General features: G+C 38.3%; 3 protein-coding genes across 6 annotated transcripts; 1 reads left to right on the top strand and 2 right to left on the bottom strand.

The window, feature by feature from the left end:
- Window positions 1-163: 163 nt before the first annotated feature.
- Window positions 164-3,007, bottom strand: LOC135592758 (small ribosomal subunit protein eS19-like). Its single transcript, XM_065082412.1, has 4 exons — window positions 2,838-3,007; window positions 1,331-1,421; window positions 1,037-1,220; window positions 164-420 (listed from the first exon to the last, which is right to left on the bottom strand). Exons 1-4 carry the CDS (start codon window positions 2,925-2,927, stop codon window positions 360-362), a joined length of 426 nt encoding a protein of 141 aa, XP_064938484.1. The 5' UTR covers window positions 2,928-3,007; the 3' UTR covers window positions 164-359.
- Window positions 3,008-3,888: 881 nt separating this feature from the next.
- On the top strand, window positions 3,889-13,730 carry LOC135582630 (protein LEO1 homolog). 4 transcript variants are annotated; one of them, XM_065082410.1, is made up of 12 exons: window positions 3,890-4,163; window positions 5,184-5,223; window positions 5,272-5,572; window positions 6,232-6,343; window positions 7,023-7,208; window positions 7,738-7,914; window positions 8,767-8,898; window positions 9,023-9,202; window positions 9,408-9,542; window positions 10,495-10,623; window positions 10,928-11,170; window positions 13,455-13,730. In XM_065082410.1, exons 1-12 carry the CDS (start codon window positions 4,035-4,037, stop codon window positions 13,584-13,586), a joined length of 1,896 nt encoding a protein of 631 aa, XP_064938482.1. In that variant the 5' UTR covers window positions 3,890-4,034; the 3' UTR covers window positions 13,587-13,730. The 4 variants fall into 4 exon arrangements, with proteins under 4 accessions (XP_064938480.1, XP_064938482.1, XP_064938481.1 ...); XM_065082409.1 differs by having other exon boundaries at window positions 5,184-5,235; XM_065082408.1 differs by having other exon boundaries at window positions 3,889-4,163; window positions 5,184-5,572; window positions 10,495-10,608.
- A 455-nt stretch (window positions 13,731-14,185) lies between these two features.
- LOC135592757 (ninja-family protein AFP3-like) lies at window positions 14,186-16,208 on the bottom strand. The gene is made up of 2 exons (XM_065082411.1): window positions 15,085-16,208; window positions 14,186-14,714 (listed from the first exon to the last, which is right to left on the bottom strand). The coding sequence occupies exons 1-2, from the start codon at window positions 15,668-15,670 to the stop codon at window positions 14,281-14,283; spliced, it is 1,020 nt and encodes a 339-aa protein (XP_064938483.1). The 5' UTR covers window positions 15,671-16,208; the 3' UTR covers window positions 14,186-14,280.
- Between the last annotated feature and the right edge of the window lie 58 nt (window positions 16,209-16,266).

The raw sequence follows: 16,266 nt of genomic DNA, 5'->3' as shown, positions 1-16,266 counted from the left end.
GATAGTTAATATGCTATATAGTTTGTGACATCATACCCATCCAATTCATCAAATAACTGCATTTCTAAATTTAAAAAAACTGCATTTTGATTTTGCCAAACAGAATCCCACAACTAATTGGACAAACAAGAAAGCAGATGCTGCCTAACGTCTCAAAGCAACATTGAAATGAAACAAAGTCTCTTTAAAGTAAACCCTACATTTATCTCAAACAGGAAAATCATGTAATACAAGAAATAAATCATGTCAAAATCACCAAACAAGTTAACTTGTAATTAATACAACTTTGATGCTAAAGCTCTGAGCAATATTGTTTATAACTGACGAAATTTAAACCAAAGCATGATCAAAGTCAGCATCTAGACACGACCAGCAACTTGATCGAGATCCCGCTGCCCCTGAGATGTAATCTTCCTCCCACTAAAAACATTACAAGAATAAAAAACATTACTGAAATATGCCATCTAATATAACTGAACAAAGAAAATCATGGTGGTGCAAAAAAATAATGTTATCATGCTCTAATTTATCAGGCTTCTCACATATGGAGTATTATATCCCATCTACATAGTCTTTAGGTGCAACTGAAATGTTCAAAATTTTGCAACAAGTAGTCAGAGGCATTCATCTAATATATCATCATAGAAAATAGTACAGGACATTAAAATGAATAAAGATATTAGCATGCTCTACTCTGAATATACCATAAACATTATTTCAGGTGCCCTGAAATGTCTATAAATTACCCTTGTAAAAGATAGTATGTAATGCAGACATCGTAAAAGATGCAGCAACTATCAACTCTTGCTCGTGTAGCCAAGAGATATATTATTTATCGAGATGTAAAACAAGTAATCTCAAAAGGCATTTCAAGTTTGTTTGAACTAGAAATGCCACAATGTGAATTATCATACCATAGAAATAACAGGAGCTTTCAGTGTTCATTTAGAGAACCAAAAAAAAAGTGGGTTAAGTAACCAGGAACACCATCCAGACGGCGAGAACAAAATGACATTATGATGCATGGAATCCTTACCCTTTAGGTTCAATTTCAATGATATTCATCCTCTCCAACTGCTGCAAAATGTGGCGAGCAATTGCCCCACTGCTCTTGCAGAAATGTGGTGGGCGACTTCCATTCCTCTTACGTCCTCCATATATCTTCTGAAAGCCACCTACACCAATGCCCTGTCTCAAGTATATCTTTCTTGCCATTGAAGCTGCAGCAGTTAAATGGAAGACATTAGCATCAAATGAGAACTGATGTGACCAATAATCTCTCCCAGCAACATCAGTGCTATTATGGAGGTTATCATCAGTGTGACATTACCAGCCCTGATGTAGTACCAATCAGGATCATAAGGAGCAAGTTCCTTGAACCTTCCAGTCTTCACAATGTCTGTCCACTCAGGAAGCTCCATCTATCGATAAAATTGGTGAGAGAAATAGAATCAGAATAATTATCAAGGAGGGTTTATCCAAAGTGCAAAAACAGTTGTGCTTCTTTCAGGTGAAGATAGAAGCATATAGAGTACAACTGATATCTCCAGCAAATCACATTGTTGCTTTTTCTGTGTTTCTTGAGTTCTCAATCCTCAGATAATAGCCAACCACAGAAAAATTACTTTAAAAAAACAACTACAGGAACATGACAGAGAATTAGCTTCAAAACCAACTATAAGAGTGGCACATGTTAGATAAGGGGTGGTTCAGAGACATGGAAAAAAAGGACCAAATATACCTACTGCAACAGAAGATTAATAACCATAGGAATATCTGGCATCTGCATCAAATGACAGAAAGTGGAAGAATGAAATACAGAAAATCAACAGTCACCAGTAATGCTTTGACAGAGGATTAAGCTTCTTTACTTAATTACCTAAGCAACTGCAAGTACTTGAAATCACTTGGTTGGGGTCAGCTATACCACAAAGCATTATAACAGAAAGAGTGCATACAAGCAGAAATATTAGCATAAATCACAAAGCAAGCTATGTGAATGCACTAAGATAAACAAATTTGTGATTTTTACACACCATTCAAGCTTTTATATAAATAGATGCCCTTGGCCAAGCTTTACTCTGCCTTGCCTTCTTCTTAGTAAATAAGATAACAGAAAACAAAAATGGAGAAAATAGACTACCTTTTTCATAAACGTTCACGATTTGTTATAGAACCTGGACTTAACCTTCATGCCATCGTCCCTTCTGACACCATTTCCCCTAATATTAGACATTTTTTTGTATCTAATTAAAATAACAATTTAAATTTTCTTTGCAGATTCTATGGACCTCATATATAATTCACAATAGAATTTTCAAAGTCTCACTTCATTATTGGGTAGACCAAATTATACTACACAATAAAAAAAACCCTACTAAAAGACCACTATTACCAAGCTCAATCTACAAAAAGCCTGATTACTCATTCAATTCAAATGCTGCAGCCTAAAAAAACAAAACCAACCCTCATGCACAATGATCTATGCTTAAGGCATTTCCAGTCCAATTGCAAACCCCAATCATAATACATTAAAGAAAAATTTTTGAATCAGCACTCGCAATTCGTAAGTGCTGAGTCCAGAAAATCAAGAAGACAGCAGCTCAGGATCAAACCGTTCCATGTCAAGAAACAGAAAGTCCTCTACGCATTGTTCGACGTCTACATAAAACGCACTACCAAAGCAATCAGATCTACCCGATAGAAAGTAAAAGTGGATCTACGGTAACAAAACCTGATATATAAATCCTAGAAGGATCACGACAAACGATAAAATAACACGATTACGTAGACAGAGTGAGAACACAAGCGGCAGAGGAGGAGAAGATGGATCGGACCTTGCCGGATCTCTTTAGGTGGGCGGAGTAGGCCTTGACGAACTCGTGGGGCGAGACGTCTTTCACGGTCTTGGCCACGGCGTTCTCCATGTTTGTTGTTGCAGTCTCCTCCGTTGCTGCTTTGGGCGCCCAAGACCGAGACGGCGATCCGCGCAAACTAGGGTTTTCGTAATGGCCGATGCGCCCGATTTTATAGCAGCCGAGAATGGATGCGCAATTACTTTACTACCCTCGCTTATCCGAACACTCTTGGGTTGGGCCTCCTGTTAGGCCGTAAGGGTCCAACAGGTCACCCACTCTTGTTAAACAACAATACTACGCCCACTATTCTTCGTTTGCCCATTATGCACCTGCTAGAAGATTGGGAAATCAGATGAGTTCGTGTGGGTCCCACTTAGAAACTTGACCAAATCAAGCGCCAATGGGTAAACGAAAAAGTCCTATTAAAATTACTAAGCTTGCTATTGGACAAAAGGGGTATGAAGGCCTGGTAAGTTAGCATAATAATGCTTTTGATATTTATGCCTATTTAGTGATATGATATGAATTGATCTTATTTTTCCCTTGTTATTCCTCAATAAATAAACTAAAAGTAACTAGTAGATCCCGTGAGGAGTACCGTCAAAATTCATTTTAAAGTGTATAATTTAGAAGAAATTATGTAATTAATTTTTATGAAAATAATAAAATTAATTGACCATGAGAATTTGTGTGGTCTGATAATTGGTGGTAAGCTTGACATTTTATTAGGGGGTATAAAATGATAATGAAAATAATATATCATCATATAATATATTTATCGAATAGTATTGGATGATTTTTGTTATATCATAAAACCAACGTACCCTGTTTTCTCTCACCATCACATACGGTGTTTTTCCACCCAATAACCAAACGGGTAGCCGAAGAGTGGAAGTTTCATGCGTAAAACATATTTTTCATCACGTACTTCTTCATCTGACGGCTGAGAATGATTTGATTTCATCACGTAATTAAAAAGCGTAAAATTTTTACGTGACGGAGCAGAGTATAAGGTAGGCCTGAGCAATCACAGACAGAGACGGCAAAAGGTAGCGGCGCGGATCCGGAGAACTCCCAGTGAGACTGAGGAGGAGCGGGAGATTGATCGGTCTAGGGAGATCGAGAGAGAAGGTGAGAGAGGGAAGGAAGGAGTGGTGAATAGAAGGAGATTGAGAGATGGTGGACGAGACGAGGAACCAGATGATGCAGAACCTCTTCGGCGAGCAGTCGGAGGACGAGGAGGAAGAAGAGGAGGAGGTCGATTCCGAGCAGCACGACGCCGCCAACCACTCCGATTACCAATCGGTATCCCTCTTTATCTTTCAACGAACAAAAAAAGAGGGTTGGAAATTTCCCTTTGATTTAGGTTATATTCTTCGTCTCCCTTATTTTTGCCCTAATTTCTGATGTTTCGGAGTCCATGACTGGTATCTTATCCGAATTTAAAGTGTGAGAAGGGTACCTGATTGCAATGAAGCATTTTCTTCAGCTTCTTGTCGTGGTTAAGGAATTAGGGTTATAGAATCGAAGTGTTATTTGTTTTTGTCGTTTTCAATTGTTTACGGAAAAGGTTAAATTTTGGAATTTGTTTTGTTAACGCATGTTCTGATTGTAGAAATAACGTAATTTAAGATAGAAGCAAGTCCGCGTCTTCTTTATTCGTTTTGGCGATAAATAGATGAACTCTGTAGGGGTTGTAGGCCCGTGGACCTGTTCCTTTTGTGTATTTTTGTTTCGAAGGAAGTTGTTCTGTGAAAAAACGTAAGGATAAATGGGTAAGGGTCTTTGTAAGATGGACCGTTCCTTTATGGTTAAACTGTGACTTCTAATTTTCTTATGATATCAAGAAATCGAATTAGAAGAATGACATCTAATGTTTCATAATAATAATAAAAAAGACTTTCACAAGGCTTTTTGCGTGCAGCGTAATTAATGATGTTTTTGTGTATGTTTCTCAGAATCATTGAACTTTAGTATCTGCTGTATTGTTCTTTATTTTGGTTGTTGTTTGAACGGTTCAGAATCTTTGAATTTGAGGATCAACTATGTTCTTTGTTTCTGTTGTTGTTTGAATTGGTCGAATATTATTTTCTGGATTGTTTGATCCAATGGCATATGGTATAATCTAATGTACTTGAATGTGCTATATAATGTTGCGATGCTAAAGTTTGAAACAGTGAATATTTTACACTAAAGTGATCCTATCTGGCATTGAATATTAGATGTCTTCTGAGCCATTGTTTTGCTCGCTGTTATTGTTACTTTTGGAACCTTGCTTGGTTAATCAGTGTTTTTCTCATCAACGTCCCTTTTTGTGTGTTTCAGGATGAAGGGGAAGGTGAGGCTGAAAATGATGAAGGTGAAGGTGAAGGTGAAGGTGAGGGTGAGGGTGAGGGTGAGGGTGAAGGTGAAGGTGAAATTGAGGGTCAAGGAGAGGTTGAAGTGGAAAGTGAAGCTGAAGCATATGATGTTGATCTTGAGCAAGGGGAGAGTGATGGGGAAAGGGTTCAGAGTTCTGCCGAAAGAGAAGTCAGTGACCAGAAGATGGAAAGTGAACCCAAAGATGCTGAGAGTGAGGAGGAGGGTTATGGGCAACGGGTAGTTACTAGCCGGAGAAGAGAAGTGGTGGCTAGTGAGTCTGAAGAATCTGAAGGTAATCGTTATGCTGATCATGAAGATGAAGAGATGGACTCCGATCAACCTCGGAAGCCAAGGTGAAATTTCAATGAGTTGTGTTTCCACTCACATGTTCCATGATTAGATCCAAGTCATTAGTCAAATAGTATGGTATTTGTTATAGTAAAGTAAGTCATTCGTCAAATGGTGAGATACTTGTTATAGACTTATTGTAATTCCAAGTTAGTAGTCAACTAGTGAGATACTTGTTATAGTTATCCATTGCTTAAATTCTTGTTGAACAAAAAACTTCTACTATAATGGTAAAATGTATGCTTATTTTGAGTTATTGTGTTCTGACTTTGTTAAGTGCACTACTCAGCAAATAAGATTTAGCACTATCTCGAGGATGACTTTGACGTTTTCTATAAGTCCGTTTTGAATGTTTTCAAACAGTTCATTTTGATGGGTTCTCTGGCCAAGCATCTATAATGGATTCTTTGTGACTGATGTTATAGGAATAGTGCTTTTTGTAGTTCAGGCATCTTCTTCCAGCTGTTAAAGTTCAATTCCCAAGTAACAATGACATAATCGTGTTCAGGTTTGCAATAGAAGGGGAAACCTTATATGCTCATGCATTATCACTTAATTCCACTTTACTTTTGTTCTATAGTATTGGTTAGCTTGTTTTCTTTACATAACTCTGTTTGGGACGCTTCAATTTCATGTGCTGGTAATTTCTCCACATTTATGACAGGCTGACGAGTGAGCAAAAAGACAATGAAGTTGTTCGTGATGTATTTGGAGATTCTGATGAGGATGAACCAGCTGAATATGGTGGTCAAGATGAAATTGAGGATGATTTACATGTGAGACTGTTACACAATCGCTATTTGCTTTCTTCCTACAAAGGGAAATGTTTGTTAGGGTTCTTCAAATTTAATTAATTGAAATAGGTTATCTAAGACATTTCTCTGGTCTATGTTGTTAGGTAATGTATGTTTTCATGTCCAAACAGGGACTAAATTGCTTGGCATAGAAGATACTGTTAATGGTTAGTTCATCCAGCCAATGGAATATGGAGATAGAATTCTGACTTACATACTTGAACTGGAAAGGGTAGTGGTGGACACCTTTAATAGACACCCAAATTACACAAACCATGTGGTTGACCTGAGATTAGATTGTAACAGAAAAATGCCTTTGTTAAAAGGTTTTGTGCTCTTGTTATCTGTGAACTTTAAGAAGATGGGGTTTTTTTATTGTGTGATAGATTTACAGTATGAACCAGATGTAGCATTTGCTGAACTAAGAGTAAAAAAATGTAAGATTGTCAGGAAAAATTATCTATACGATTTACATTCTTAGCAAATATCTGAGGACTATTATGTAGAAGTCGATTTGTGTACAACATTGCAGTATGCAAATTGCTTCTTACTTGAATTATTTATCCTATATAAAATTGTAAATGTGGTTGCTCTTTCTATACTGGTTTTGTTTGTTACAATCACAGAAAATATATGTGTATATGTTTTTCTTCTGTGCCAGAGATCTCCTGCGGAGGAGGAAACAAACTACGAGAGAGATTTAAGACCAGAAGATATAGTGCCCGATGAAGATATGCAGTATGCATCAGAGGATGAGAATTTTGAAGAAAAACCTAAAGATAAACCAGTTGGCCCTCCACTGGATTTGGAGGTTCCATTACGAGCTCCACCAGGTCGACCTGATAGAGTGAGCAATTTTGCTTGCTAATTTTTTTAATTTATATTACGGCAGCTACTTCCTCTACATACCTCTTCTCTTAAGTTTGTACACCATATTGTATGCAATGACTTATGGAAATGGTTGTGGTTTATCCTTTTGTACTTACTCAAGCCTTTTATCTTCTTTTCCTGTGTCTGGTCTGATGAGTTTCTGGTCAAAGATCACCCTGTAGGGCTACTCATAACCATTTCTTTTTTTATTTCTCATGAATTATCATTTGTTGACGTATTGTGTTTACAAACCTGCATTGCCAACTTCATAACTATTTAGAATTGGAAAACTAGAGTCGGTAACTTTGCTTCCCTTGTAGACTTGTTGTCTAAACAGAAGTAAATAATATTTCTTTCTTGAGAATAGAGTCACATGGATTTATTGAATGAAAATGACATTTGTTGTTCTGCCAATGTATGGATGATCTGTTATATGGTTCTATAACTTCTGTGATTTTTATAGCATAACAGCATGTCTTTTCTAAGAGAAGGCTTTTTCTTTTCAGATGAACGTCATTAAAGTGTCTAACATTATGAATATTGATCCAAAGCCCTTTGATCCTAAGACATTCGTGGAAGAAGATGTTTTTGTGACTGATGAATCTGGTGTGAAGAAGCGGATTCGTCTGGAGGACAATATTGTCCGCTGGAGAGCAGTCAAGAATCGTGATGGCACAGTCTCTGTAAGTAATGATTTCATCTGAATTATATTGACTTCTGTATTTCCTTAATTTGTTAATATTTCAAGGTTCCAGTTGTAGTTTATTTGTAAAAAGATATAATCTTGTATACATCAGTAATTTGATTGCTGCCTTTGTGGCATTGAACGTTTGCCATCTATGGTCATCTACTTGTCAAGTGATCTGTTGAAACAATGGTATTTATAGCTTTCTTTGTGGCCTTGGCCTTTTGCTATTTGTTTCTACTGGCTAGCTACATGCAGCTTTTATTCCCCTCATTCTCCTTGGTGTTTAGAATAATTGTATTAACGTACTGGTTTAAAAAATATATGAAAATTTATAGATTGATATTTAACTTGTAATTTAAGTTTTGGATCGTAGTAGTCACCTTCTTACATGTTAAGATATCGAGTGATTCATTATTAAGGTTTTGAATTAAGAATTATGAGGATCTCTGCTGAACTGAATGTAGTTATTAGTAGTGAATACTAAGGATATACATGAAAAGTTGGAATTGGGACTATGTTTTTCTTTTGCCCTTTTTTGTTCTTTGTTTTGTTCCTTGGCATCACTGAAGATTTTCCCAGTTTTCTTTGATCAACTACAATTTTTTTTTATATCATATATTTTGGTGTTAGATGTCTTTCTTGTGTGTTTTTATGATCCTTCTTTTATTTTTTGAATTTTGAATTCATTGGTATGCTTTGAAGATCTGAGGGCCTCAAAAGTAGTATGGATCTTTTTTATTCAGTGGATTAGCAACCAAGTAGAGAAGTTTTGACACTAACAGAACTTGTTATCTATTCTGGCTTATTTTAGTTCATATATCTAACAATTTTATGCTTTCCTTTTCAGTATGAAAGCAATGCACGGTTTGTGAGATGGAAAGATGGAAGCCTACAGTTATTAATTGGGAATGAAGTTCTTGATATATCAGTGCATGATGCACGTCAGGATCAAAGCCACCTATTTCTTCGTCATGGAAAGGTGCAGAATTTGCAGATTTATTTCTAATCCTGAATCTTGTCATATCTGCAGTTTTATTTCTTTGTTCCCATGATTTTTAATCTTAGCTACAATTCTTAGCCTAAGTTACATATGGGTGATGCAGGGAATTTTGCAATCTCAAGGGAGGCTTTTACGAAAGATGAAGTTTATGCCATCTTCATTATTGTCAAAGTCCCATCGTTTATTAACTGCTCTTGTTGATTCACGTCATAAGAAAGTTTATAAGGTGAAGAACTGTATTACAGAAATTGATCCAGAGAAAGAGAAGGAAGCAAAAGAAAGGGTAAAAACACAGCATCTGCTCATTTTTTTAATATAATCAAACTTTTTTTTTTAATATAATCAAACATCATGGCACTATGGTAACCCATGGATGACTTGATTAATTACATTAGTAACTAATGCACAATTTTCTGTTGGACATATCTTATTGCTTTGAGCCTCCTGCTAGACTGGTTATTTGCTTATACTTAGTTGAATAATTGCAGGTTGAAGGTCAAACTATTAGAGCCAATGAACTTCTTCACAGAAAAAGGGAAAAAGTGAATCGCAAATATGCGCAACCTGTCCATAGAGGGCGAAGACAACTTTCTCCAGGGTTTTTGGAGGATGCACTTGATGAGGTCTGTGTTTATTACAAAAATTGACTGACTGCATATTAACATGGGTAAAGCTGCCTAAAAATTTCCAAAGATACTGGCTTATTTTGTTTCGTTTGCTTTAAGATATCATAGAATGCTAGCTTGTTATAAGTTATATCTTAATAATTCTGTCCTCCTCGATTTGAGAGCTGGAACCTCCAAAGGATTTGAAGCCAAGACATTTCTTCCTGAGGAATATAAAATAAAATGCATGTCATCTCTTGATTGTTTACTTGGCAAATGTGCTGGGCAATTTTTCTTATCTTGCTTTGCTTTGCTCCCTACTTAATTATTTTGTCGTTTGTGGCATATTGTTTACGAGTCTTTGGTAGTTACTGCTTATGCGTGTTCTTCCCCTTTAAGGACGTTTGTGGCCTTCCTAGTCCTTGCTTGGTGGAGCATAGATGGACATATGGATTTATCATTGTTTTATTGTTTATGAATCTTTAGTGGTTACTGCTTATGTGTGATTTCCCCCTGTAAAGGCATTTGTGGCCTTCTAGTCTTTGGTGGAGCATAGATGGCCATATGGATTTATCATTGTTTTGCTCATTGGATTTGGTAACTTACAAACATTTGGTTTTCCATCAGAGAAAATGTTTACAAGAGCTCTTTTACACAACTTTTAATTTTTGAAAGTAGGAATTTATACTTCTATTCTCTTTAAAAACAACTTTTGACTCTTTTGGGCCTCATGATCAATCAATGATCATGACAACATTGATGACTGTTCCATCTTCAAATCTTCCAACTAGTTAATGGCCACCAAATTTTTAAATATGGGAAACAGTAGTGATAACTATTTGGTCCTTAGTTGGCATTCAACTCTTTACATGTTTTATGCAATTTGATGAACTGAGTTATGGTTACATGTCTTGTCATTTACTGCAGGAAATAATTGTTCCATACTTAAGTTCGCATTTCTTGATTGCAGGAAGATGAGGCAGATGACTATTACAGTTCTCATCGGGCTTCAGCTCGAAATCGTTTTGAGGAAGATTTGGAAGCAGAAGCAAGGGCTGAGAGACGCATAATCAATGCAAAGAAGGTTGCTCCAATTAAGGTTATAATTACCATACTGATACTAGGTTTAATAATTTGTCAGACTGATGCAGTTTTAAGATAACAAGGGGTATATGGAGTTGTACTGCCCAGTGTCACCAAAAGAATTATATAAAAAGGTCAACATACCAGACAATACTAAGTTGTATGCTTTCTCGCTGGTACTTGGCCAGACTGGTTATCAGTATGTACTGTTCCCATGGTATCTTGAAAAAACCAGGAGTCCAGTAACACTTTTATAGATAAATTATTTATCAGTCTTTTCTCTTTGACCTGATATTTCCAATTATTGTATGGTTCAACAGTCAAATTCACATAGGAATGTCCAACACAAGCCATCTGTGTCTGCTGCTCGCCCACTGAGGCGTCCACTTGAGGAATACTCTGAGAGCGACAGGGAGGAATCTGAGTATGAAAGTGATGGTGAGGAGGTTGATCGTTCCCCACCACATGCAAGGGAAGATGAGCCAGACCATGAAGATGAATATGAAGAAGATGCTGATGAAGCTGCTGATGCAATATCTCCATCGGAGGAAGATGAAGATGAGGTATAGTTGTTAACTTCACCTGCAGCCTCGTTTCTTTCGTATATATAATAATGAGTTCTTACAGTGGCTGGATGTGGTTTCATGCTGATGGTTTTAGCTTGATTAACTTGATGTCTTTATTTCTCAATTTTGCCACTAGATGTATCAACTTTGTTTGGTTAGTATTATGAGTTTTAGAATATGGTTAAACTAGTTGAAGATAAGAATCACACTTGCCATGTATATGCAATAACATTGTAAAGAGATGGCTTTTAGAAATCGATTGGTGTGAAATGGGATAAAATGTCCTTGAAGTAGTTAATGACTGAAGAAGTCCTGAATAGATGTGGTCACAGTTAACAAATAAAAGCTGTTTGTGAAATCACATAAGTTTACTTGAAAGACTTTCGGAAGAAGATTGGCATAAATTGGGTTAAAGTGTCACTAAAATATTTTGACTGAAGAAATCTTGATTATATGTTATAGTTAAGAAATAATCTCAGTATGAAATCACATAAGTTGACTTGAAAGATGTGGAGTTTATGTTGGCCAGGATGTTCAAGGTTTTGGTTGTATGCTAAGATTAACAAGCAAAACCATGAGTTGCTACTTTTTGGTTGTATGCTAAGTGTGCTTCTTAAAAAAAAGGGCAGATCAGGACTACAAGTATGTTAACTAAAAATTCTAATATTGAAAATGTGTAGTTAAAAAAATATCTCGGGTGGAACTTAGAAGTTCAATTTATAAGAAAATGTGTTCACATTAATGAAGCTTTTCAATCTTAACAGAGGAAACAAATTAAGCTGGCTCAGGTTACATGAGTTTCTTAGTTCAAAATCGGTTTATTTTGATGCATATATATGGTCCTTATTGATGTGGACCAAGGCTGAATCAGTAGAAATTGGTTAGCATCAGCTAGAATAGATTGAATTCAATTTGAAGTCGTTGAATTTGTCCAATTTTGACCAATTTGATAGCTTTGAAAGAGGAAAAAGTAGCAAAAGGATGGTAGGAGAAGAAGAGGAAAGCCCACATGGAAGAAAGAAAGAGTGATTTGTGACTATTATGTTTGCTGTTTGTAGCAACCATTGCTTTTGACATCTATTAGCATTCTTGTAATATCCATGGTCCATTGTAGCACAAGAAAGTAAAGGATTTAAGGAAAAGAAAGGAGAGAATTTAAAGGTGGCTTGAACCGTGAAAGGACAAAGGGAATGCATCAAAGAGAAGGGGCATGTCATGGTAATTGTGATTAATCCCATTTCCATGGCCGCTTCTCCCTTCAAGTCAAGTTCTCTCTGTTTGTCTTTGTGCTATCTACACTTCACCTGCAATGCGATTTAAAAGCATGGGGTGCACATTAGTGACATTGCTATTCCTCAAAGCTACAAAGTTTTTTGGTCTTTTCTGTGATGTATGCATAATAATCATTTTTTGTTTCTATACATGAGATGAATAGATATTTATTGTTTAATAAACATGTCAGTTATATTTAAATAAATTATTCTCTTATTTCATCATAATTTTAAAGATAATTTTATACCTTCTATATTCTGATTTCACAGATTAATATTCGAGAAGTTAGATATCTTATGAAAAATGAAGGTTAAATAATGTTTGGTTATATACTTTTTAATCATCAAACGGTATTTTTCATTGCTAATGTTTGTTATTTTTAGGATCTTTTTGTAGTTTTTATTTCTAAAATATGTTCTCGATTGAAACAATCCTGCCTATCCAATCCGACTGATCCTGTCGACCTAGATTGTATCACCCCTATCCTGTCCCAATCTATATTTTGCTGACTATGTTTGTACTACAATTGCCAGTTGCTTACAGTTGTACCAAATAGTAGTTGGATGAGTTTTTGCATGAGAACTGCTGAATTAGATTTCCATCCATTAAGTGATATGGTATGTTGAATATATTTTTTAAACATTCAGTTAGTCGTAAGAACTTCATGCAGGAGTCAGTTTTCCTTTTACAGTTTAGGATTGCCAAAATTTTTACAGTTTAATTGAACTTAGTAGCATCATGATTTAGTTTAATGAACTTGAATTCGACATGTTAGAAAGATGGCTGGACCATACGCCTGTAGTGTGAAAATGTACATCATCCGGACTGAGCTGTATTTTAAGTGGCTATATGTGACTTGGCTATATATAAGTCTAAATGAACTTGTTGGAAAATGGACTTATCTGGATTATAGCCGAGTGACATTTTTTTTGGGAATATAATGATTCAAGCGACTTATTTGTCCTTTCCTATATTTTTGAAACGTTTTTGCTCTCTTTACCTACTCCAGGAGCCAAGGGGGAAAACGGGAAGCAGTACTCTGAAACGCAAGGAGTTCGACTCAGATGGGGAATCTCCTCCGAGGAAGATGACATCGGTCAATCGACGAAAGGCGATTGTGTTTGATAGTGATGAGGACTGAGTTCTGTGTATTCCGTATTGAATCTCCACGAAAGGACTTGCTAGCTTACATTACATGCACGAGTACACTCTGTTGACATCAATATTTTTCCAAGAACAAGACATGCTAGCATAAATCCAACGCATTTGAAATGTTTCACAAGCATGCATTTTTCTAGTTGCAAAGAAGGAAGACATCTTGAACAAGGGAGAGAAGAGTCTGCCTATTTGTGCTACTATCTAATTCAGTATTCCTGTCGCGTTGCCATTATCAGGGATTCTTGGAGCCAAATTGGTGCAAGTGATTCTGTTCCTGGACATGGATTAAGGTGATTTATTACGTACCCTTATTTGTATTGTATCAAGTGATTAATCTCTTTCACCGCCAAATACTTTCTTTGTTACCTGACTGCCATATGGAACGCGGGTGACACGGCAGATCGACTACGGCACCTGCGTGTATCAAGTGAACCGGGAATGAGTTGGGTTGGCGAACCGGCGTGTGTGATCTGTGAACCAAAAAATCCTTCCCTCTGCAGTTTATCCGGTACGCTTTCCTGCGGTTTTCCCAATAAGCAATAAAAGGTTGCATGAACAGACAATGGTAGGAGAGTTCGGAAATACAAAAAGAACTCACAATGTCCAATAACGCAAAAGCCAGACGATTCTAACATGCAACAACTGTTGCCTGCTAATTCCTATAGAAATGCATGCCATCACAAGAATGCCGACGGCAGGGTGTCGACGACGATGTGCCGAAGTGGGTGAGCCACTTCACCACCTCCTGCATGCTTAACAAACTCAGCAGGAGTGAAGAAGCTGCCATGGCACACGCACACGATCTTTACTTCCTCCCCTTTCCTGTATTTGTACAGAAACCCTTCGATCCTTCTGCCATTAGGTCCATCTCCCCTGGTGGACACACAAGGCATTCTTTCGACCATGTTCCTCCCAGCCTTTTCTCGCACCCTGTCGTCCAATGCTCCTTCTGTAGCCTTCCTTGATTGGCCCTCTTCCCCGGTGACACCGGCAACATGTTTTCCTACTGCCGCGGCTGTCGTATGATCAGATACTGCCTTGTGACTGCCTTGCTCGGGTGACAGCAACGCAGCAGTCATGGGACTCCCGACCCGGGGACTGTTTCTTGATCCTGAGACACAGGTCATAGATTGTAATGGGATCTTCTAGCTTGGGTTTGGATGGCATGGCAAGAAAACAATACATCTTTTGAGGAACAGCATGAGAAGTTGATGACATGCCAATTCTGGATGTTCTTGGTCAAATGCCAATGCTGCATCCAATTAGCTAGACATCGAGTGGCATTTGTCCTTTAGGCTATTTTGCAGATGCTACTAAATTGTTATTTAATGTCAGTCAAACATGATTTATGATTTTATATTCTCAACATTAAACGAACTAAACAGTCATTTCCGGCAAAATATTACCCCCCCCCCCCCCCCCCCCCCCAAAAAAAAAAAAAGATTCAGCAATTAGAAGGCATTGTGGTCGAGATTTCTCACCTTGTTTTGGTTGGCTCTCGACGTCAGAAACGCTTGAGCAGCTACTTCCTTGTGATCCGATCGAGCCTTGCGATACCAGCCCGAAGCGTCTCGGTGCCTCCGTTGGTTGAGCGGCTGCTCTGCCGGCTCCGGCTATCCACAACGGAAGCCCGTGTGGGGCGACCCGGTTCCTCGACCCTGCGGTTTCCTCGTCAAAGATGTCGCCTTTCCGGTCTGCGATCCTGGATTTGGAGCTCAACTTCTCGGATCTCCTCCGCTTCGCCTCCAACCGCTTCAAGCTCTGCAACTCCTTCCTCTTCCGGAGCTCCTCCTGGGCCTCCGCCTGCAGGGAGCACGTCCTCGCGAGCGGAGGAACCATGGCGAGGTCGCGCTCCACGGGCAACGTCGAGATCGATGAGGACCGGACGAGCCGCTTCTCCTTGGGTTCCACGCCGAAGCGTCCGCCCAAGGAGAGACCGAGGCTGAGCTCGATCTCCCCCGACCCTCCTCCCTCCGTCCCTTCCCCCTGTCCGCCGCCGCCAGCTCCGAATCCCCTCAACAAGTCCTTCTGGTAGCCCTCTGCCCGAACAGAGAGCTTCTCTTCCATCGCCAAGCCACACGAACCACTCGCAAAATCCAATTTTTATCTCACGGTTCTAAAATTTACGAGCAAAACTCGCGGAAGCCATGAGAGGGAGGAAGGCAGACAAGAAAACTTGGATCTTTAGTAGGCGGAAGGATCTTAAAGCTCAAAAACCCTCGTAAAAGGAATCGAGCCACACAAAAAGACTACCAAGAAACGGCTTTTATCCCACCGAGACGACGGATCTTGTTATCGCTGGTGATCAGAACAAAAATTTGCGGAAGAATTCGGAGAAGGACGCGGTACGCCATGAGAGGAAGGGAGCCGAGAAAAGAATCAGGTTTTTGGAAGGCGAAAGAATCAATTTGCTCCCTTAAACTCTCGTACAAATATTAGGAAGTAGAGTTGCAAGATTTGGAGCGAAGATCTCGAGGGGAAACCATTTATAATCCGCCCATGTGGATGCAGGAGAGGAGGGAGATGAAAGCCTGCAGAGAGGGAGAGAGACAGAGACAGAGAGGACGGCGTGGAATTATCTTTCAATGCCTAAATCGCCCTTAATCATCTTTGACGCGACGATCGTCTCCTGCTATATCGTACGTGTCGAGCACTGACACGAT

Source organism: Musa acuminata, chromosome BXJ1-9 (genome assembly GCF_036884655.1).
Source record: "Musa acuminata AAA Group cultivar baxijiao chromosome BXJ1-9, Cavendish_Baxijiao_AAA, whole genome shotgun sequence".
NCBI lineage: Eukaryota > Viridiplantae > Streptophyta > Magnoliopsida > Zingiberales > Musaceae > Musa > Musa acuminata.
The sequence above is the reverse complement of the archived record's forward strand: the minus strand, read 5'-3'. Positions and strand labels throughout refer to the sequence as shown.